The sequence below is a fragment of the Eutrigla gurnardus genome, assembly GCF_963514095.1.
Source record: "Eutrigla gurnardus genome assembly, chromosome: 11".
In the NCBI taxonomy this organism is placed as follows: domain Eukaryota; kingdom Metazoa; phylum Chordata; class Actinopteri; order Perciformes; family Triglidae; genus Eutrigla; species Eutrigla gurnardus.
Genome location: NC_139925.1, coordinates 25,361,507 through 25,386,078, shown reverse-complemented (window position 1 = coordinate 25,386,078; position 24,572 = coordinate 25,361,507). Strand labels below are relative to the sequence as shown.

The following is a 24,572-nucleotide window of genomic DNA, read 5'->3' as shown; positions in this document are numbered from 1 at the left end:
GCTGTTAAGAAGCGAGCCCTCACAGCTTTATTTGTCTGACTACAATTCCCAACTACATCTGAAAACAGAGCGCATGGATGAGGAACCAAACATAAAACTCATGACGTGATGTCCGACTCGGCCTCTGCACCGTGTGAAGGTGGTTGGTATGAAGCCACTCTCTAGCATGTAGTCCCACCAGTCATTCAGATTATATGCTATATAGATACTGATGTTCAAAATGACCGGCCAGTGCACACATGCTCACACACAAACAACTTTAGGCACACTAAGAAAGAATCAGTCAGAGGCAGAGTTCTCCCTGCCCGAGGAAACAAGAAGGTTCACATCGTAATGTCCACTTCAGCTCAACGCTGCTGAATGTTGCTGAGGTTAACGGGAGAAAGCAACCTCCAGCCAGAGTCACAGTCTGTCAAGAGTGTTGGGATGCTTCAGTCCACTTTGACCACACTGTAGATCTTGGTAACGAACCAGAAACAGGCAAAGAAGCCGATGGAACCTGAGGACAGAGAAAATACATCTTCAATTAGAGCTACGTTACATGACGTGTAGACCAGGCTTGTGTCCACACAGCATTGTTTTCAACAGAGAATCCACAGAGAAAGCGCTGCTCTTCGAGAACAAGGAAATCAATTGCAGTTCATCTTATTGTGATACTCAGCATATGGCAAAATGTTTAAAAATCAATAAGGCGTTATCGTCAGTCAAGGACATTGACTAATGATCTAAAAATGCCTTTACTCATCATTAATAGTCCCATTTAAAAACACCTCCATCCCGACAGACGGATTTCCACCCTCTAAACTGACACCTGTCATTTAAACAACCAAAATAATCTTGTAGTTTCATGCATGACGAAGATGACAGCCACCACAACCATCCAAAGTTACAAAGACATGAACCCTCCCCCTGCCTTCATTGTATATACGTACCAGTGAATAAGAAGAAGATGAGAGCCATGATCGTGGTGTATCCAAAGTACAGGATGGTGCTGGCCAGCCCAGTGATTTGCAGCTTAGAGAAGAAGTAATGAATGGCATAGACCAGGAAATAGACAGCAGTGAAGCCGCTGGTCAGGAAGGAACGCCACTGCCAATGGTAGTCCTGTGAAGAGGACCAACACATCAGAGTTGGATGGATAGAAACATGCAGTTTGGTAGAGTGAGGCCCTGGCTGAAGGGGTTAACAGAGGGAGTGGCCCCTCTTATACACAGAAGTCAGAAGTTAATAAAATCTAAACTGTAGAATAGATGATTTTACAGCCGCTTTAAACATTAAACTATAACTGAAGAGCATCTCCATGTCTGCTTGTTACATGTTCAGGTGTTTCAGGTTTAACAGGGACCGTGCTAACTGGTGACTTTCAGCTGAATGAGTTTGTGGTTAAAAAAATGAAATAAATGGTTGGTATAGATAATAAATACACATGGATTTAGAATAGATTTAGAAGGCTTACAAGGACATCTACATGTTGCGTTGCTGTTGTCACTACTAGCAGCCCCAATACCTTCAGCTGAGTTACCAGTTAACACGGTCACTGGTTCAACCCAAACACCGGCATCGTCTAGAAAAGTATTGACTACCACAGGACGTGTTGTAAAAGTCGTACTTTAATGCATAAAACTGAAATTAAAATTTAAATGAATGGCTGATGTTGACGTCTCAAAAACAAAAATGTCAGTATTAATATCATCCCTGAAACATGAGCATGGGTATGTAAAGGTACAGCCGTTATCATGCGGTTTACCTCGGCACATAGGTGGAAGTAGCAAAGCAGGATGGTGGCCTCAGAGCAGGTGATGACCAGGATAATGAAGACGAGGAAGAGGAAGCCAAACATGTAGTACATCTGATGGGACCTGGACAACAGACACAAATGGGTCATTACATGAACTACATTCAATAAAATACATGAAACCCATCAATGCATGGAAATAACGTTTGGTCAGCTTGCCACCATATTTAGATAGAACATTTCTGTTAACTTTCCAGTAATAGAAAAGTGTATATATATGTGCTCATAGAATGTAAAAGTCTTACCAGATGGAGTTTAATATGAAGAAGAGCTGAATAAATATACATCCAAAAGGCAGAATTCCTCCCATGATGATACCAGGGAAAGGCTTTGTGTAGAAGGACTGCTCTGGCACCTGGCGGGGAATCTGATTGGTCCGCACTGGATGCTCAATCCCCTTAAACAATCAGTCACAGCAGAGAAGGACAACCGAGAGAATCAAACATCGGTACATCCTGGAATGACTTAGGACAAACCTGGTACATACATTCTTGTTTAATGTAAACCAGGTTAGCATCTTCACATTCTTGTTGGTTTATTAAATGTCTTTAGAGCGGAGGAGAAATGTGATCATTGTGACGCCACACAGAAAATCACATACTATGCTTGACTGGGCTCCAGGCTCCTCCAGCAATTTAACTAGTAATGCTGTAATGTTGTATTATTTCTGAATCAGTACTTACTGTAATAAACTGCCGCCTGCTATTCAAATTTACCACGACAGAAACATATATTATCTTATGTACGTTAATATTTACTTACCGTCTTCTTGAAGCCGAAGTATGCTCCTACAAAGGTCAGAGGCACTGAGATACAGAACCAGAGAGCCAATATGGCTACCAGGGTCCCAAATGGCATGGCTGCTGAAGAGCCTTCACCCCACAGGATCAAGTTCATCACAAAGAAATCTGCAAACACCACCCTAAAGGGGGAGGATGTTAGAAAAAGGAGTTAGTGAGTGGAATGAAGTGTCTATTAATATGTCCAGTGTTTGAGCCAGCCGTAACCGTGTTACCCGGGACAGAGGAAGGCCGTCAGCAGAACGTTGGTCTTCCACTTCTCTCCTCCAAAAGCTGACAACGAAAGACAACGACCAAAGGAATTTAGGAATTGGAATGTTTTTTCCCTCCCATGTTCTTTTCCCCTTCATCATAAAACACACACACTCACATTTGTAGAGGCGAGCAGCGACATATCCAGCAGGAGTTCCCAGAAGAACCCAGAGAACAACAGCACACGTCATCAGAGCCCCGCGGTTGGCCGGAGAGAGGAAGCCCAGACAGGCAAAGACTGGCAACGAAGGGGAGATTACAGTAGGACGTTTAAAGTCGGGGTGATTCAGTCCACACTCATACTGGATAGTTATACTCATTTTACATTTCAAATGTGTCATAATGAATACAGACAGTGTCATACAGAAAATAAAATATTACACAACTAGAAAGCATAGAGATATATAAATACTTTTTTTTTTTTTTACATGTCTGAAAAGGAGTGGGAAGAAGTATACACTTAATTAATCCCACCCCTTCTCCATAATTCATATCCTCTGCCATATGTATATTTTATTTTATGTTTTTAGTGAATTCTTTATCGTAAATTGTTCTTCGTTTGTTTGTGTTTTTAAACTCAACCAAAATCTTAGAGTATAAATATAAGAGTTTAAAAAGACGAGAGTTTAAAAGTATGATTCAGAAACATTGGACGGTGGGTGGTTAGGATGATTCCTAGGGCCTGCACTGACAGGCTGGTAGGAGGTTAGGTTGGAGGGTGGAACATATATTCTTTCAGAGGGCCCAAAATGTGTAGCGGTGCCGGGTTCATGTCTTGTATTTTATATTTTCTGTTAACTTGGATGAGGCAAAGAGTCTTGCTGATAAAGATAAAGAGTGGATAGAAGACAAACTGATGGCATGTTAAGTAATGAAGCAATAAAGCCATCAGGCACTCTCACCGTGAGGCGGTACGAGCATCTATGACAGTTTTTTTCCATCTAAATAAACAATTATGAAGATATAAGACATACAAAGAGTGACAAAGGTCATGATGAAGATCTGGGTTCCAGAGCCGAGGAAGACAGACAGCAGCATCCCCTTCCTGGGAGGACGGAAAACATCTCCATGGACCAACTTCCACCCAAACTCCTCCTGAGCATCCTCCTGGAGGACAAGATGGAGGAGAGGTGATGAGAACAACACGCTCGGCCCCTAGTCCTCCAGCATCGTCACATTCCCTCTCCCTTTTCTATGCTAGATTGTAAACAGTCATCAACCTGCTTTCAATGTGACTTATTGTGGTTTTAAATAAGTGCTGTGATGTGGATGTCATTTATGCCGATGTGAAGGGTGGTGCATGTGGATTCAGAAAAGGGACTGATAATAAATATAAGGTCATTCAACTCAGAAAGTGTAAAGTGTTACATGTGAGACCAGAGTTTGGTGGGCTGGGAGAATGAGTGTTTCATTCATTTCTTTTAATATTGCCAAAATGTTGGTTTTGTAATGAAGGAAAGCCTCTTGTCATTCAGACTGTTTACTATTAACTGTCAGGAAAATAGAATGTTTATATAATCAACAATTTAACATATAGAATAGAAATGAGCTGTAGTCATTCATAGAAACATAGTCGGTCTACTAACTAGCATATGAGAATTCAAGATATTGCTGATTAAATATGTCCTACGATACCCGGCCCTATATGTCATGTTATATATTAACAGTTACTGGTACTGGTTACTGGTTTTGGGAGCACCGCTTCATCTCGGCTCCACATCATCCTTTCAGCCCCACATGAACTCACCACAGAGTCCATCTGATTGTATCTGGCGATGTCTTTGTGCAGAGTCCTCAGCATGATCATGGCCACCATTCCAGACAGGAACAACACAATCACCAAAGAGTTCATGATGCTGGGGAGAAACAGGACAGTCAAATGAGTTAGCGCTGGTCACCACCAGAGGGCGTCTCTATAGTAAAACAGGAAGCTGAACTCAGTGTTTTCATCTTTTGTTGCTTTAATGAGCTTCTAGTTTAAAGCAGGGACGTCAGTTTTGGTCAATTTTGCTTTAAAAAAAACAAAGTGACGTGACAAACAGAAGCCCTTTTCTTTTTCTCCGTTGACTCAATGAGCTCTGCTGCCGTATTTTAACGTTATGCGTATCGCAGCATGTTGATCACACAAACATATACCATATACACCAAATGATGACAAAACAAATGAGTTTTACCTGAACCACTGGATGTTGGTGTGAGGCATCGACTCTAGGATGTAGTCCCATCTAGATGCCCAACGAATATTCTTGTCTTCCTAAACACAAACACACACGTTTGCTCAGTCTATCATACTGTCTGCTGATGTTCTAACAACAAGAACTAGCAGCATCACTGCAGGCTCATGGTTCCTTGCTGCTGGTTTCAAATCAAAGCTGCCTCCCTGACTTAATGGCATTATGTTGGTGTTGGTGCTGCAGACCAACAGCTCAGTGCACCCGTCTTCTTTCAGTTTTAGGTGACTTTATTTGAAGGCACACCCACGTAACATTAACTCCTAGATGTCGTTACACTGATCATCTCTGATAAGCTTCTCTTTTGTACCGTTTACTTTACATATTGTAATCAATCAATGTATTCAAGCTACAGAGAAGAACGTTGAAGAGCACATGGCAGTTCTAGAGGCTCCGGTTCTTCAAAAACAATGACATGTTTGCACTACACTGGTCCCCTTTTCATGTGAAATGTATTTAATCAACTACAACTACATGAGCAACTTCAGGTTTTTTTCTCCCCTTTCTCAGAAATTCCAGTCCATTTTCAGTTTGTAGCCATGCTCTTCTTTCGCGCCTCATGAAACGTGGACAGCATTAAACACACAGAACGACACGATGGTACTCACCACAAAGTTGACAGAGTAGGTGTATGTGATCTCAAACACTCCTGCATGCTTGCTTTTCAAGAACTTTGGCCCTCCAGAACAAGCAGCGGTATCATCATAGCTGGACAGAGAAAGAGAAACCAAATAAATGAATATAGTGAATATAGAAACGTTCACCAGTTGTCTCATTTGCATATTAAGAGGATCCTAATACTAAACTCACAGCTGCCCAGCTCCAGAATTCACTACCAGACGTTTCAAATGTTTTAAATGAAAGACTTGAAGTCAAACAATATAATCAGTACGAGTTTCAGAAACATTTAACAATGGCTACGTTTTACATGCACACTCATAGACAATATTCCTAATTTGGAGATTCTGAATGAGTCGTTATTCCTAATGGAGCATTTTCAGATGAAGACGTGTGATATGTTGATATTATTCAGGGTTTAGCAGCAGTCTTTGGCCGTGAATACAGCAAATCAACTGGTGTTTTACGTCAGGTTGCGTCACACGGGCCCAACAGGAGAGGCTTCCTGTTTACAACCAGCTCTGTGTGTTGGACACACACCAACTAGACAACACTTTGTAAAGCTGCCCAGGAGAAAAGCCCCATCGATGGGATCTGATTGGAGGGGAAACACACCCACTTTTAAGCATCATGAAGGGATATCAAGAGGTTTTTAGAAAAGAAGGAGGTTGAAAGAATGAACGAGAGAAGCTGAGTTCACGCGGTCCAACAGTGGCTGGATTACTTTGACAAAAACACATTTTGACGCAAAGTATCTAAAAGCCATAAGCAGCTCCTGCCGTTCCACTTTTCACTGTTTTGATGTGATTAACGACCTGTCAGGGCATCAACACGTCAACGCCTACATGTCCGGCCACGGTGATGAAGATGTGATGGCGTGCTCCTCAAATGCACCAGATGATGCTGGTAAGAATAGGGAAGAAGATAACTACACATAATCTGAATATGCACAGCTGCGTGGAAACGGGAATAGAAGGGAAATATTCATTTTTCATCAGCCATGTAAACAGATTAGTAGGAATATAGTTATTTTTTGGAATCGGGGCTAACACTGGAGAATTTAATGTAAACGTAATCAACTAAACAATACAACCAGTGCATAATGATATATGCAATATAAGAGATGAAGACGCCATCATGTATGACAGGTGGATGAATTATAAAAAGTCACTGGTTCAGGACAGCTCAATGCCAGCTAAAACTGTCACCTTTTGGGTTCAATCTTGGCAGCAACCAATCGTGCTCCCAGCTGTTCATGCTCAACGATGTGGTAATGGATGGTGATGTCCACATGGTTAAAGATGTAAAAAGCATCCTTCTCATTAAAGTTAGACTGGAAAACAAAACCAAGACACAGAGGTTCAAAGCATAGACAAGGTAATCATATGTTATTACAGTAACATCGATGTGTAGAATATGAACCATTCTGAAGTGCTAGTATAAAAAAGACAGACCATGATGCTGACCCCATGTCAACCCCTCAACAGACACTGGAGCAAAGCAACTCATGCCGTCACATTAAGGGCTGCACGATATATCTTGTTTTAGCATTAAGGCATATTCGCAAGGTTTCCATCCGCACCAGTCACAGTGAAGCCGTGTGATGTAACTCAGATGCTACAACTTCAGAACGCACATGCTTCTCATTATCTATGATCAGTGTTTCTATTATCTATGATGAATGAGCTACAGGCCAGGTCGGCCTACAGTTTCATAATGCACTGGATATATGTTTACACTTCTCAACAGGTGGGGATTCGACCTGGTGGGTCAGAGACGGCTCCTCGCTGTGGGACGATCCTCTCACTGGTGCTGGCTGGCGGATTTCCTCCATGTGTGTCTTGACTGGCTCTCGTAGGTCGGCATGGAAACGCCTGGGGGTGAAGGTGTCTCACTGCTCCAACTGTGAGCTTTACCCGGCCTTCTCTCCCTGTGTAGAGGGACGGGGCTCCCGGTGAGGCTGTCAACCGGGGCAGACCGTCCTCAGTGTGAGGTCTGCAGTGATGCATGAGTCCTTTTGACTAGTGAGTAATATGCTTACATTTGATTTTAACTGACCCACCCGCAAATGACTCAATTAAAAATATAATGACCCATAACCTGTCTGTCTCTACATGTCTCCCTGTGATAGACTGGTTACCTGTCTGTCTCAACATGTCAGCCCTTGATAGACTGGTTACCTGTCTGTCTCAACACGTCTCCCTGTGATAGACTGGTTACCTGTCTGTCTCTACATGTCTCCCTGTGATAGACTGGTTACCTGTCTGTCTCTACATGTCTCCCTGTGATAGACCGGTTACCTTTTCAGGGTGTACTCTGCCTTCGCCCAATATCAGCTGGGATCGACTTCAGCCCCCCCGCGAATAAATTCAGGGTGAAGATTCCTGAATTTTTTTTTACACGCCCAATATCGTGCAGCCCTATGACAATAGTCTGAAAGATGCTAAACGCTCATTAATGTTTTATGCATAGTGGCCTTCAAACCTAATGTAACAGTAGGCAGTGGCTGCCAACAGTGTCAACGTCTCAGTGAAGTTGATGTATACAGATTAGAATCTCATAATCTACCGGCTTTTTGTGAACATGTTAGATTGATGAGAATTTGACTTGTACTGTTAAAGAGGGTTTTTTCACTCACATTGACCACGCAGGCATCTTTGGGTCGACCTGCTTCTGTGACGTAACAGCCAATAGGGAAACCAGGATTACAGAACTTCTGTCCATCTTCAACATCATAGCACCAGGTGACTGGCATGTTGTCCACAATCCTTCACACAAATCAAAAGAAAGTCTGTGATGAAAAGACTGACTGAAGGTGGATCCTATCCTTGAGTATGTGATTTCTTTGATCATTAACTTCATATTTACAACCAGATATAAACAGCTTTTAATCAGACTTTTTCAGTAAAACAGCACCCCCCCGCCGGTGCATCAGTAACAGTTCAGGTGAGGAGTGGTACTGCAGCAGGGAGACAGAGAGGCTTCCAGGACAAAAATACACTAAATGATAATAAATTCAGATGAAGTTCTGTGAGATGTTGATGAGGGAAAGCTGCTAAAAGCAGGAAGACCCCACAGTTAGTGTAGAAAGCTCTGGTTGAGTTGAAGTGGTGTTTGTGAAGAGAATGTTACTAATAAGACTTCAACATTTGATGGATTATATGTTGGATGAGTTACAGGAGATGCTTGGACAGATTCAGAAAAGATGGCGAGTCTCATTTTATCAGAACATTTGATGGCTAATTAGAGCCACGTTGTTTTTGCAGATACCACCAGCTCAGAGAGGGACGGTGCAGCCGGCAAGCGGTTTGTGGTGCTTGACTACTCATTTGTGTTGTTTACAATTCATTTCTGACACTGAATGACAGTTCACACTTAATTTAAACATTTTCACTTGCTCCTGAATTGCCATTGTTGCCTTCCTTAGTATCCTTATGCGCTTTGCATAAAAATAATGTTGACTTTGTAACTCTGTAAAGTGGCGTTGAAAACAAATGCAGTATTGCCTCCTCCCTGGTGGTATGATTATATACGTTATTCTGTATGACATGAAATATGCGCTATAAAGCTGAGCCTAGTTGCTGAAGTGGCTGTGATCATACAGATGTGCTGTGACACAATATTCTCCGCTATCAGATTTGGTTTAATAAACACATTAATAAACAAGTTTACTTTATGATATGTCAGTGAATCATACATACCAGTGATGCTGGTAGTTGAGTAACATGCCTTTCTTGAGGAAGTCCAGTTTGACTTTGTCTGATGGGTTGTTGGTGTCGTAGCTTCTCGTACACACCTTCTGACACGCCGCCGGTTTCTTAAAGTCAAACTGACATACAGGAAACAGTTACCATGTGTGTTCTCTTTAGCACCAAGACAACTGGGTTTTGTTGGTTTGCCATCACTGCTTTAATAGTTCAGATGGTAGCAGTTGCGCAATAAACACTGCTCTCAATAAGCCACACATATCTTAATAATCAATCTCCACTGTGAAAATGTACAACAAAAATGTATTGTTAGACAATGTGTTCCATTGAAAGTGATGATCTCGATAGTTCTGTTTGATTACGTCAGCGTGATCCGGTGCCTAATGCCTGGCTCAGCCTACAGGATATCAGTACTATTCTATCCAGACGGCTGACTAGTGTGTCATAGTAGACGATGACTGGCATCGACAGACAGTTCAGCATCTTTGATTTGTTTTTGTCCAACATGGCCGTCACTTTGACCAATAAGAGCACAGAGTAATCTGCTACTCAGACGCGTACAACTGTAAACAACGGTAAAGTGAAAGAAGAACGATGTTCTTTGATGTCTCTCGAGGTCATTCAGCTACCCGTTGAGTAGGGATGACGTCACACACGATGAAAGACGAGCAGCTGTGATTGGTCGAGGCTGATGGGTAGCCCGTCATGTCTCCGACTCTATAATGACCTGATATGACACAGTGACCATCATACCGACCCTAACATCCCAGAGTCTGAACCAGACATTATGATGCCTTCTCTTTAACCCCTAGCATGTGATATTAAGCCATTGCCTGAGTGTTGATGCTCGGCCATTCTAAAGGCGGGTCCACACCGCACCGACTGCCCGACTCGCGTCGGTAAATGAAGTCGGGCTACTTAATATGGCCGACTCGAATGGCGGATTACACATTTGAATCGGCTGAAATGAACGCCGACGTGGGCCGATTCGAGCGACCACACCAAGGAGACTCATGTCACGGACGCCGACTCTCTCAAAGACGCCGATTTTCGGTCCGGTGTGGACCCGCCTTAACACTGATCTAGAGCTTAAATTTAAACATGATTTTTTCATGCATCATCACATGCATAGGCTTCATTTCTGACATTTGGCCTAAACCTAGTCTCCTTAAACTCGTTCAACAATATTAGTGCAACAAAATATGTTTGTCAGTCAAACAGACACACTAACCAACACTCCATCTTTGTTATGACCGATTTCCCATCAATCCTGCTGACTTCACCCATCATCCATCCATCCATCCATTTTCTACCGCTTATCCTGTATTTAGGGTCACGGGGGGGCTGGAGCCGATCCCAGCTTTCATTTGGCGAAGGCAGGGTACACCCTGGACAGGACGCCAGTCTATCACAGGGCCAACATGGAGAGACAGACAACCATTCACACTCACATTCACACCTACGGGCAATTTAGAGTCACCAATGAACCTATCCCCATCCTGCATGTCTTTGGACTGTGGGAGGAAGCCGGAGAACCCGGAGAGAACCCACGCTTACACGGGGAGAACATGCAAACTCCACACAGAAGGAACCCGGGCCGACCCGGGAATCAAACCCAGGACCCTCTTGCTGTGAGGCGAGAGTGCTACCCACTACACCACCGTGCAGCCCTCACCCATCATCACATCTGAAAATACTCAGCACCATCTAGTGGACTGAACATGCAAAGGTTACCAAAAATGTTAATTTGTATTTGCATTATTAATAGGTTTTATACTAAAAGATCAATACTTGGTGTCCATGTATCGATACAATATTGCCACGCAAAAAAAATGCGATACTAGTAGTTTTCCCCCACCCCATTATTCATGAAATTCAATGTCACCGTGTGTGACTGAGTCAGTGTTTCAATGTTTGTTGTTGTAAATGTGTGTGTTTCTGTAGATATGTGTTACCTTGTATGGTGAGGGTTCGATCCTCTCCCCAAACAGAACCTGGCCCAGATTCTCTGATGGACGTTTCATTGTTTTCTCTGAGCAGAAGTCAAACCTGCACAAACAGGAATAAAGGGGGGGATAAATAGTGCATTCAAATGTAACAAATATATTACATTTAAAGAGTAACTTAACCCCTGATTTTTTGGCTAAAGTCCCTCTAGAAAGCTAAAGTCCCTCTGCCTCTAGAAAAAAACATCAACATCATTGGCTCACTTTCCATAGCCAGTGCAGCATTACAATCACAGCACAGGAATGTTCTCTTTTATGAGTGCTTTTACTTATTTTACTTCTTTTGCACTTGAATGACAAGATTGAACCCTGACTTCAATAAATAAATAAATATATATATATATATATATATATATATATATATATATATATATATATATATATATACACATCAGCTTTAAACTGCATCAACAAAAACCCTTAAATTCTTTTGGACAAAAATACAGCACAGAGAAACAGATTGTGTAGCCCTCACCCAGAATACATAAAAAAGGACTGGAATGAAATATAAACAGACACATTGGTACAGTGTTACGCACTTGGCACTTACGCAGTATATTCATAAGGCAGAACAGACTCCACTGAATCCAACCTGTTCACGAACAGCTCAATGGTGGACTAGAAGAAAACAAAGCAGGCAGACGCATATTAGAGACAGCTTCTATCAGGATCACAGTTCCATGTTATTAGATATTGACTCTTGATTGGTTGTTGGTATTCTCTTTTCAACAGTTTGTAGTGAGCACGTTGTAATGACAGTCTTTTCTAGAAACAATGTTCTGGACACTAAGAGTAACGAAGAAAATGTGCTGTTTTTGTAATTATGTGTGAATAAATAAATCATGAAAAACTGCAAGGGGGTAATTGCTTTTTCTAGGCACTATACATCACTATACATGCCACAGTAGCTCTGCATGCACTGACCACGCTACGCTGGTGCAAAGCCGGTCAAACATCGCCAAAGCATCGCCACAAGTAGGCCCTTAGTAGCGAAAAGCAAAAGCAAGTGGAGCAGCAGTTTTACTCCAAGCTCCCTCCAAATGTCTGAGCACCTCACCCCATCTCTAATGCTGTATGTGCAAAAGCAAAGTGAATTTTGCAGAGCTACTGCATACAGTCAATGCAAAGACATTCACGCAAGTTGTAATATTTCAACTTGAGCAATAAATTATTCTGACGCTGTGTCTAAAGCTAATCAGTGTCAGGATTCTCCTCCTGATGTTGCAGAATCCTAAATGGAGGGAACAAATGCTGTCTCCTGTGTCTGTGGTCCCCCAGAGGTCTACGATAGGAGCTCACATGAGTCCAGAGACCAGACCAGACTATGTGGAGAAACCAGAGACTGTCTGTGGTCCCCCAGAGGTCTATGATAGGAGCTCACATTAGTCCAGAGACCAGACCAGACTATGTGGAGAAACCAGAGACTGTCTGTGGTCCAAACAACAAGGTCTCTGCTGTATTTATGTCTAGATTACCTTATTTGGAGTGTTGATGGAGCAGCTATAGTGTTAATGTTAGCATAGTTATCTTAGCACCCAACAACCAGACTCAATTCAGAAAACAAGCATTTTAAAAGAAGCTAGCTTGTTGTCTTGCAGACAGACCTAACAAAGCATGACTTCACACTTCAGCATCCTCTTGATCTGTTTATTGCCATTAAAACGAAGCTAAATAGTTTATTTTGGGTTCATCCAGCTCTGGTTAACCAGCTGACCTGTATCTTGCTCAATCCAGTGAATCCACCTTGGTGAAATTCACCGAGCACGGATGGTCCCAGATACACCGAGGTGTAGCTGGGACTTCAACATGTACAAAGCAGCAATAGTGGTGATTCAGCCGTGATGGTGTCTACATGGAGGTAAACGCCTACTCTCCGACACGTCTTGTGTGAGCGACGCAAATAAAACACAAATGATCCTTGGTCAAACTTGCGCAGTCAGATTGACGTGAACTCATTTCATATGAACACGTTGGACGTTTTAGTTGCAACATCAATCGATTCTGTCGCTGATGGTTAAACCACGACAATTTTGAGGACGTGACATAGCAAAACAAAGTTCTACATACCATACCTGCCAATTCTTGTTCATGGTAATTCCCAGTAAATATAATGTTGAGATGACAGTTTGAGCTCTCCAGAGAATATAACTAATAGTGACATACAAACTAAATAATTAGGAGTCAATACAATACGGGACTTTAATTTCACGCCCAGAATAACTAAGTAACTTTGATGCATAGCTATGGCTGTACAGCTAACGTTAGCTTGCTATCTGGTTTTCTCAGTGTCCGTTAGCTTTGCCGTTTGTTTTGGCTAATGATAGCGGACTCACACATTAGTTACACAACGTTCGCCGTTTATACAGAACTAGCTAGCGCACTTACTGCATTCCAATACACGTTGTGTGTTTAATTAGCGGGGGCTCTCTATATTCACTATTTTGTCCTACCGTCTGGCAGCCACACAGGTTACCAGTGACATGTTTACCTTGCAGTGCGGAACCTGGTCTTTTCCAGGCTCGCAGAAGCTGACGGGTGCCAGACCTGGGAGGTAGAAGCCGGCCGCTAGAGCCAGCAGCGCCGCTCCAAGCAGCCAACGCAGCATCTTCTCACCAGCCAAGCTTCACTCGAGGTTTAGACACTTAACGCTCCTTTTCGCCGTTCACCGCATCCGACGTCTACCATGGACAGACACTAGCTTCCGGTCGTGTGCCTGGCCGACACGTCACATGCCGGATGTCCTGCTTCGTGTAGCGGAGTATTTCATTCTCTCCTTTCTTTATTTTTGTGTGTGCCTCCTAAAGCACACGGTAATTGCTTGCTGTGATGAGTGCTATTTCTCAGAGTAATATTTACCAAATGTGCACTTGTATATATAAATACACTTGTATTGCAAATTAATACTTGGATGGGATGCTGTAAGTATTTTCATTCATCTTGACAAACAGCAGAGGGCGCTGCTGCTCCTGGATTGGACATTGGATTGGATTTCATGTTTTATGCTCCTGCAACAATTATTTCTTCTTACAAGAAGGGAAACATATACAGGGCAACAATATGTGCATCTACTATGTAGAAGTTTACAGTGTAAATGTGAAGATAGAGCTAAATATTACAGTCCCCTTAACCAATATTTACAGAGAAAGTGAGAAAACCACATTAGCAGTTAAAGAGGATGACTGAGGGACTACTTTCTTCTACTTCTTTCACTGAGCTACCAGAGCTTTCACCCACATTTCCAGCGCTTCGTCCTCACTCTAGATGAGGCCCACTCTCATTACTTAAACAATGTGACCACCATTTTACATTAATTCAGCCGATATTCATACATTTTTATAGAGTACATATGTGAGTCAAATATGCAACAGCTCTCAAGATTGGAACTTTGTGTATTAATGGCTGTATCTGAGCAAGAGCTACAAACTGGTCTGACAGGTGGGAACATCATGTGTATCAATCGCATGCGTCAAGGTGAAAGTGGATGAGGATCCCCGATCAGCCTCGCTGTTAGAGAAGAAGAGATGTATCCAGCTTCCTACAGAGGAGCCTCTGACTATGTCAGAGCAGAACATGTAGGGAGGATAAGGAAGGGAAAGAAAACATAGGATCCATGTTGAAAAGTACCAAAGCTACTCTTAACCATTACTCAGACATACTGCACCCATCAACAAGTTTTATGGATTTTAACTGGACATACAATTATATAATAAAACACCTATTGCATAGGAATGAAACAACAGACAGCAGAGAGGAGAACAATTCTTCAAAGTTTAACAACAACAATATCCTTATAGGCTAAACAACCAAACAACATAGACAGTTATCGTAAATGTCTTCATTTTATTGCACAGTACAGTTACAGTCGTTTGATTGACAGGGTAACTACTTCAACATAAGAAATACTATAATAACATTTTAAAAACAATTGATTTATCCTAATCTCTTATAAACAAATCTCTCATCTAATGTAGAACAAACTTAATCTATTACTAAAAATTAGTAATTATTATTTATTTATTCTACAAAGTGCCCGTCCGACAATCTCGGCAAATAAGAAAGGACTATAGTTGTGTCATACAAATTTTGCTCTGCAAGGGAGGAGTCTAAAACACTCTATCACTATCTCCACATTTACACTGTAAACTTCTACATGGAAGATGCACATATTGATTCCCTGTAAACATTTTCCTTTCTTGTAACAGGAAATATTTTTTGCAGGAGCATAAAACATGAAATGAAATCCAATGTCCCAGCGGGTGGAGCAGCAGCGCCCTCTGCTGTTTGTCAAGAGAAGTGAAAATGCTTATGGCACCTGGGGTGCAGTCGAATAGTCTTTTTTGCTTAGGAAGGTTCCTAACTGAAGAAGTGACCCGGAAGTAAACAAGTGGCCGCCATGATAAGAGCTGTTCGGATTCTCAAAATGCAAAGGAAAGGAGCTCTAATGCTTCCTTTCAGAGCTCCTTTAGCATAGGATGCAACGGACCTTCCTATGCGAAAGGAAAGGAGATTACGCCGACCCACAATTCTTTGCGAGAGCAACATTTAAAGTGCCGCACACGTCGGCCGTTAATGAAAACAAACGATATTTGCATTTACATATTTAACAATGACTTTCATGCAGACATATAGTAATTGGAATAGTGATGATAAATGTGTGGAGAGTGATAATAATTGAATGTTTTTTTTTAAATTTATTTAAATCATGTTACAAATGTTTGACAAAAACGAAACTAAAACCACAAATGAAAAGTAAATAAAACAACGGTCAAACAGGAAGGAGGAGCTGCTGGACCTGAAGCCGGTCAGTGAACCAGATGTTTATAAAACCAACATGTGGAGAAGTGGACGACGCGTTTTTTGTAGTCCATTATTGTAGTTTCTCCAGTGCAGACGCACGTCAATCGCCGGTGCCGATCATCAGCTGTCGATCATCAGCTGTCAATCATCAGCGGCCGCGTTATAATGACGTAGCTTAGTGAAAGTCCGGTCGGATTCTCTGAGCACCGCGGTCGACTATTCCTAAATCCTTTTGAGTTCTCCTATCGCCTTTCCTTAACCCCGTGACGTTTTCCCCAGAGGTCAAGGAATAGGAGATAGGAATAGGGGTTAGGACCTTATTTTTTGACTATTCGACTGCACCCCTGGTATTCCCAGGCATGCTCCTGCGACCCGCAACCGACCAATGGTTGAGCGCCGTTGAGCGCCGTTGAGCAAAATTGAGCGCTCAACCCACCAATCATTGAGCGAGGAATTTCAAACGTCATCTAATTTATGCCGGCCTTGGCGGCCACTATCGGTGAGTCTCATGTACGACGTCCCTATCACTCAGGTAAGTTTTATCCTCTTCGTCCTTCGCTAGTTAGACATTTGTTAGGCATGTATGAAGCTGTGACAATTTTGTCAAAAGATAAAAGATTGTCAGCAACTGACCATATCATTGTTGACATATGCAGGATTTGGCTTGTTAATGTGTAATGCCATCATATTGACAACCTGCCAGTAGGCTAGCAGCTAGTGACACAGTTGAAAATGAACAAACATATGGTGTTATATTTGTGCCACATTCATGAAGGAGCAATGTGAGATTTTGAGCACAGAAATGATATTTTGAAGAGAAATGATAGGCGAGCAAAACATAATGTCATTTGAGCAGGCAAAAATATATTACTCTCACTCAGTTTTACTCATGCCCTCTCTCAAACTCTTGCTCTCTGCGCTGCAGACCGCTGCACGCGCGCTCTCAATCTGTCCCTTCTGTGCGCGCTCAACTTTGTCTTTACGCTCGCTCAACCTGGCACAGCGTTACAAATGTGCCACCATAGCAACCAATCAGAGACTTGGAGAAGCTCAATTCTGATTCGCTGTTACGTATCCAATCCCAACGCTTCCATAACACGCCGAACGAGTGGGATTTTATACTGTGTCCGAAATCATTCCCTACTCCCTATATAGGGGAGTTCTATGGAGGGCACTATATAGTGGACTCAAAGGCAAAATGAAAAAACACTTTCGGACACTACTCGGGGGATTTCTTTCGGCGCCGTTGATGACGTTGTCCTGACGCATAATTAATACGTGTCAGATTCCGCCAACGGCTCTTAAGTCTCACGCAGAGAAATTACCAGGATAATTATTTTTTTAATACATATTCGTTGCGGAAATTTACAAAACCAACGAGTCCTCCAGCAAGAGGGGGATTCCGTGGCCGTCTCATTTCTTGAGAAAAAAATAATTTTCAATAATGAGACGATCACTACATCGTCCTCACTGCTATTTTTATTTTCAACGATCCCGATCGGATCCAGGTGGACTTCAGGACCAGGTTGCAGCACTACCGGCACCCCACATCTCCGCGATCCACCAGACCTGAACAGGCTGCAGTCCGTCCCCGATCCCAAACTCCTCGGCGATCGCTCGCCACAATCTGTCCCTCATCTCCGCATCTTTATAGTTTTCAGACTGTCATACGGCGCTTTGGTTTGAGTGACGGTTTTTGACGGACGAAGACCCCGCCGCCGCCTCTCGTCGGCCGGCCGGCCGGCCACTGCCGCCTGTCGCCGGCCACCACCGCCGCCGGCCACCAGCCAACTGTCGCCGGCCACTGCCGCCTGTCGCCGGCCACCACCGCCGCCGGCCACCACCGCCGCCGGCCACCAGCCAACTGTCGCCGGCCACTGCCGCCTGTCGCCGGCCACCACCGCCGCCGGCCACCAGCCAACTGTCGCCGGCCACTGCCGCCTGTCGCCGGCCGTCAAAAACCGTCACTCAAACCAAAGCGCCGTATGACAGTCTGAAAACTATAAAGATGCGGAGATGAGGGACAGATTGTGGCGAGCGATCGCCGAGGAGTTTGGGATCGGGGACGGACTGCAGCCTGTTCAGGTCTGGTGGATCGCGGAGATGTGGGGTGCCGGTAGTGCTGCAACCTGGTCCTGAAGTCCACCTGGATCCGATCGGGATCGTTGAAAATAAAAATAGCAGTGAGGACGATGTAGTGATCGTCTCATTATTGAAAATTATTTTTTTCTCAAGAAATGAGACGGCCACGGAATCCCCCTCTTGCTGGAGGACTCGTTGGTTTTGTAAACTTCCGCAACGAATATGTATTAAAAAAATAATTATCCTGGTAATTTCTCTGCGTGAGACTTAAGAGCCGTTGGCGGAATCTGACACGTATTAATTATGCGTCAGGACAACGTCATCAACGGCGCCGAAAGAAATGCCCCGAGTAGTGTCCGAAAGTGTTTTTTCATTTTGCCTTTGAGTCCACTATATAGTGCCCTCCATAGAACTCCCCTATATAGGGAGTAGGGAATGATTTCGGACACAGTATAAAATCCCACTCGTTCGGCGTGTTATGGAAGTGTTGGGATTGGATACGTAACAGCGAATCAGAATTGAGCTTCTCCAAGTCTCTGATTGGTTGCTATGGTGGCACATTTGTAACGCTGTGCCAGGTTGAGCGAGCGTAAAGACAAAGTTGAGCGCGCACAGAAGGGACAGATTGAGAGCGCGCGTGCAGCGGTCTGCAGCGCAGCGAGCAAGAGTTTGAGAGAGGGCATGAGTAAAACTGAGTGAGAGTAATATATTTTTGCCTGCTCAAATGACATTATGTTTTGCTCGCCTATCATTTCTCTTCAAAATATAATTTCTGTGCTCGCAAAATATATTTTTCTGCGCTCAAAATCTCACATTGCTCCTTCATGAATGTGGCACAAATATAACGCCATACAAACATCCCATAAAAAGTGTACCCTCACACTTAGAACAACGCTTTCTTATGAATAATCCATAATAGGTTACACAGGTCCCCAGCAAAGTAGAAGACCCTACATGGCTGGATCCCAAAAAGGCAGAGGCGGCTGCAAAGAGATCCGGGGGGACTGTGGAAAGGCCAGTTGGTCATTCTATTACGCTGGACAGACATTCAGATGGCTTCTTGAAAATGATGTTGGCTGGCTCGTATGGTTGCACTTCGAATGCTGCCAGAAAGGTGAGAAGAATGAGCTTCTGAAGTGGCAAAAGGAGTGATTGCTGGAGTATGATAGAGTTCCCTCCCGTCACATGTCATCTTGACAAGAGGTTGGAGGTAAGATATACTGGGTTATCTATTAGACCTTTTAGACCTGAGCAATTGATGAGATGTTACGCAGTAATCAGTACTAGTAAAAGTATTTTCTTTTGTATGAGATTATTCTATGGTTGTGTTTTATTTTCTGCAGAAACAGCAATCACAGAAAGTAAGGGCTGAATCGACCGTCTCCGAGTTCCAGCAGGATCCCAACTATGCAAGTGATGCTGAATTGCTGGCTGCTGCAGGTAATATTATGCTGAAATTAATGTGGAATATCTTTGTATTATGCTGTGGAGTGTAGTGGAAATCAGTTTATGATTACCTGATGAGAAATAAGAATACAACTCCTAACAGAGCTTTTAGTAATTTATTCTATAAAGAGTAAAAAAAAAGGCTCACAGGTGCTACAGACAGACTGTAAACAGACAAAGTCTAATAAGTCAAAGCCCTCGCAAACAGGGTGTCCAAGCGGACCGCATCACCGACATACAGCTTCAGAGCAAACTATCTGGCCAGATAGAGGCAGACTCCTTAAGAGTCTGACCAAGTCTTCAGTCTTGAGAAGGGCTTTTTATACAGTTGTTTTTTGATGTGTCATCAGAGAAGCATTGTATACGTTGTTTGTGTAGACGGAGAACTTTGTCCAGGATGTTTTGTTTGAACCACTCATCAGTGTCTATAGATCCATATTGACTTGCCAGCTGTACTGGTGTCACAAGATGCATTTTACAACTCATGTAACACATGACATGACATAAGTGCAGAATACAGGTTACCTCATGACACTTGGAATAGTATAAGTCAGAACTATTCAAACTTCAAATTAACCTATAATAATATCCACTAAATGAAGAATCCCTATCACATGGAGCTGCTAGGACTTTGTGTTTGTGCCATGTGAAATTCATCAGCATCTATCAAGCAATGCAGTTGATCCATTTTTTGTGGTATATCCTCTTCAGAAAATGTCTTTCACGTCTGAGGCACCGGTCTCCACACAGCTTACCACCTGGGGAGACCTCACTTCTGCTGTGTGTCAGGACTCTGACAACAGACCCGAACCCTTATCCTTCTGAGAGACCCCTGCCTGAGAATCTGGTGGTATCCTGCTGGAGGGCTGGCAGAAATGCTGGGAGCAACCACTTGCATCTTCCCATGCCCTTGGTATAGCCCCTCCTAACATCAAGTGACTGAAATGCAACAAGACGTAGGCCTGTTTGAAAGGGCAGCCAAGTACAAGAATGTCAACGGAGAGACAGTGGAGAGTAAGCTCGTGAAGGAGTTTCACCCACTTCCACTTCCTATGTCTGTCAAGGGAGTGGTGCCCAAAGACTGTGCATTGATGGTACAAGAAAAGTATGTATAAAGTACTTGTAATCATATGGAACAGACAGACTGTTAATAAACACCATGCTGTGGAAGTGCGGTAAACAACGACACCAGGAGACGAAGGCAGGTTGAGTTGGTTTACTTTGCACCAAAAAGACGGCTACAAACAATACACATCCAGCCAGGGGCCATGTATGCCGGCAACAGACTTCCTACTTAATGAACTTAGAATGAATGTTCTGCTTTGTTTTCTTCGGTCCTCAAGAAGATGAATGGCGATGGCCAGGGCACCATGCGGTACGTCACCAGTGTGCTGAGCGAGTCGGGCCAGTTCTTGATGACAGTGGTGGCAGCTGAGTCTGAGGGGCGGTACGACATGCTGTCAGTAAGTTTAATAACAATTCCTTTGAAACATATGATGAAATTGATAATCCAAGTGATGTGCATATCAGTGAACTTTATATAATTTTTTTTGCAAGAAACACATGGATAACACAAATACCACAACAATCGAAAAGGTCTGTGCCTCCAACCCATGCGTCTTCCCACTCCCTCCCCTCTCCCCATCACAATCCTCCCCTCCACTCATCGTCCACCGCAAGGGCCTGACGTGCACCTCCCAAAAATCCTAGACGTGCGTCGAGGCGACGCAACACCAACGCAGCGGCATTGGCTGTGATTGGTCCGCTAACTACATCCGCTGGAGACCGCTTTTCCGGTTAAACTTTTAAAATTTTTAATACTTGTTTTTACCTCGTGTTATTGTTTGCACCTTGTCGCTTTTGCACAAAGAATTAAAACACCAAGTTCTGAAAAATTGTGGATGTTTAAAGCCGGAAGGTAAACAAATAGGCTATAACGAGGCTGACGACGATAGGACCGAGACGTCACAAGAGTCTCGGTCGGTCGGTCAGTCTTTACAAAAAAACATAGCGCCCTCTACCGGTGGGCATTGAATTGCATTTCGACACGTTAACCCCACACAGAACCATCACGGTCTCCAAGCAACTGCGTGGCCATTGCGTGATCACTACGCGGAAGCATAACCGAGGCTTTACGCATTTAATTGCTCGGCAATTCTTGCCCAAGCAGCCTCGCGATTTCTATTTATCACTTGGTTCTGATGGGTTTGTACTCCTCGTACAGTTCCATCAATAATTTTTGCTCTGGTCTTTTCTGCCATTTTCTCGATGATTCGACATTCACGGTTCTGGGCTGGCTTTATATCCCGTGAACTTGCGTAACACACAACAACGTTAACCTGGCTTGAATTAGCCTCAACAAGGCGCGGCTGACATGCGTTAATGGAATGGGTTTAGCCGCAAGTGGAAGTTGGCGTTAGTTCTAACCAGGCTTAACCAGGTAAGCGCTGCCTTAATTAGCGAGTTTGGTGGAATACCCCTTTGGCCCGTATAAATAAAACCAACAATAAGCATCAACAGCCGTCACCCTAAGGACCTTGACGAGGCGTTGTCACACGTTGGGATGGATTAATTAGACAAATAAATGCCTACATTCATGGGAAGTTAGCTAGCGGTTGTTTATTAGCATCGTAAAAAAGTAGCAAATCTGCGACTTTTTTCCCGGAATATCGCTCCCCTCTGTCGGCTCCATTTTTTTCATACAGTGGCCTTAAAACGCAGTCGTACAGACGAGCAGAATATCTGCTACGAGCATGGAGGCCGCCGTTGTTGTTGTTGTTACGAGATGTCGTTTGGTAAGAAGTCAGACTCGAGGGTCGAGGGGCGGGCCGATGACGTCATCGTATTCGTTTTCGCCGTCTACATGAAAATGAACACGAAACGGAGGAGTGTCATTTTTTTTCTTTTTCACCCTGAGAGCTGGTTTCTACGGAGCCCCTCTGGTGCCCCTCTGGTGACACAAAAAAAATTGTGACCACAATATGGCTATAACGTGCGCACGAAATACATTCGTGGCCACGAAATAAGTATAACGTGCGCACGAAATACTAATTTGTGGCCACGAAATAGGTATAACGTGCGCACGAAATAGGTATAACGTGCGCACGAAATACTAATTTGTGGCCACGAAATAGGTATAACGTGCGCACGAAATACTAATAAATAATATTAATATCATTCCTGGACAGCTGGTTAAGCAAATCGAGCGCACCTTCTCTCGAAACTGCAATAGCCTACGTACGGACCTACGTGATGTCCTGAAGGTGAGTGTCTTTTCTTATTCTGTTCTAGTCAATATCTTGTTATTCTGCATTTAGGCAGTTATTTAATTAGGCCTATGTTTGATATTTTGTAATAACGGGTAGCCTATCTGCTGACGTCTCATCCGACTTACAAACTTGTTATCCTCATCATGTTGCTACACGTTGTTTTGTTGTGCTAATATGTAGCCGTAAACTCATTTGTGTCTGTAGGAGCTGCAGCCCTGCACACACGTCAGGACACTTTTCAAGTAGAGCTGAGGGGTGTAGGCACACTGCTAAGCGAGGGTATGTTGAGCATAAAACCAGAGTTTTATGTGTCACGAAGGTGTGTCTCTTTTCTTGTAAATTAGAAATACAGGCATTGAGAGTGCACCGAGTGGTGAAATAAATATATTAATTTACACTGTAATACAGTGACTGTATTTGCAGCAATGGTGTTGCTTTTTGCAATATAATAATAATAGCAGGGACATATGTGATTTGGAATTATAGATCCAGAATCTGGAAAATGTACTACTTGTTAATTCATTTTGTTTTCCTGTGGTTTAGAGGTCAACTATGGATGATGAGAAGATGTGATCCAGAAACTTGAAGATGAGAATGTAAGCCACTGCAGCTGCTGTCTGTGTGTGTGTGTGTGTGTGTGTGTGTGCGTGTGTGTGTGTGTGTGTGTGTGTGTGTGTGCGCGTGTGTGTGTGTGTGTGTGTGTGTGTGTGCGTGTGTGTGTGTGTGTGTGTGTGTGTATTTTTCCAAACAGAAGATTAATATTTACTGAAAGTTTGTGTAGAACATGGTCACACCAGAACAGATAGGCTCAATGCACAAATTCAGATGCTCAGTCTAAAAATTTTTATATGTTTTAATGTAATCAAATACATCAACTGTGTTTACAGAATAATTTAAAATAATTCTTGGTCATCTTAAGTTGGAAAAATATGTGAATCATTACCAAAAGTAAATTTTATCAAAAGTAGGCTGCATAGGGGCGGTCGGTGGCGCAGTGGATAAGGCAGCCGCCCCATGTACGGAGGCTCGGCCTAGGCGCGGAGATCAGGGGTTCGACTCCCGGCCCGGCGATCTCTTTCGCGCATGTCTTCCCCCTCTATCTCCCCTTTCCACACTGTCTCTCTACAAAAAAATCAATAAAAGGCTTGCATGGCACTCTAGCCAAAAAAATAATCTTTAAAAAAAAAAAAGTAGGCTGCATAAAATGAATGATGTGAATAACTACACCCTTATACCACCATTGGCATTCTATTTTATGCATTTGTATGTATTAATTCATTTTTTTATTGACTAATTCATTTATTTATCTTGTATTTATCTTGACAGTGACCTGGCAAAGTACATCCCCAAAGCTGGAGATAGAGTCTCCACTGTGGCCTTCTGCAGACAAGCAACACTGTCACAAAAATCACCATCCAGGAAAGAATCCATACTCTCAAGGCTACGACAAAGACTGGAGCTGAGGGGATGCCTCCAAAAAAGAGATCATCTAAGTGGGCAGAAAATACAAATGCCAAACGGAAAGTGAGACGAATTGAGGTTGGCTGGATGGATTTTGATGAGGAGAAG

At 43.2% G+C, this 24,572-nt stretch overlaps 2 protein-coding genes across 3 annotated transcripts in view; one reads left to right on the top strand and one right to left on the bottom strand.

The window, feature by feature from the left end:
• The window catches only part of zic2b (zic family member 2 (odd-paired homolog, Drosophila) b), a 214,702-nt gene that overhangs the window by 36,592 nt on the left and 153,538 nt on the right, over window positions 1-24,572 (top strand). The window contains exon 4 of one of the 2 annotated variants that reach the window (XM_084021665.1): window positions 12,704-12,914. The exons of the other annotated variant lie outside the window; for it this stretch is intronic. The gene's annotated coding sequence lies outside the window, so the exon portion shown is untranslated. The remainder of the gene's footprint in view (window positions 1-12,703; window positions 12,915-24,572) is intronic. 2 annotated transcript variants of the gene reach the window in all.
• tm9sf2 (transmembrane 9 superfamily member 2) lies at window positions 3-14,115 on the bottom strand. Its single transcript, XM_084021644.1, has 17 exons — window positions 13,898-14,115; window positions 11,960-12,027; window positions 11,359-11,452; window positions 9,398-9,525; window positions 8,335-8,464; window positions 6,905-7,029; window positions 5,687-5,786; window positions 5,022-5,101; window positions 4,595-4,703; window positions 3,822-3,954; window positions 2,966-3,085; window positions 2,811-2,868; window positions 2,558-2,717; window positions 2,041-2,192; window positions 1,748-1,859; window positions 933-1,104; window positions 3-499 (listed from the first exon to the last, which is right to left on the bottom strand). The coding sequence occupies exons 1-17, from the start codon at window positions 14,012-14,014 to the stop codon at window positions 432-434; spliced, it is 1,926 nt and encodes a 641-aa protein (XP_083877770.1). The 5' UTR covers window positions 14,015-14,115; the 3' UTR covers window positions 3-431.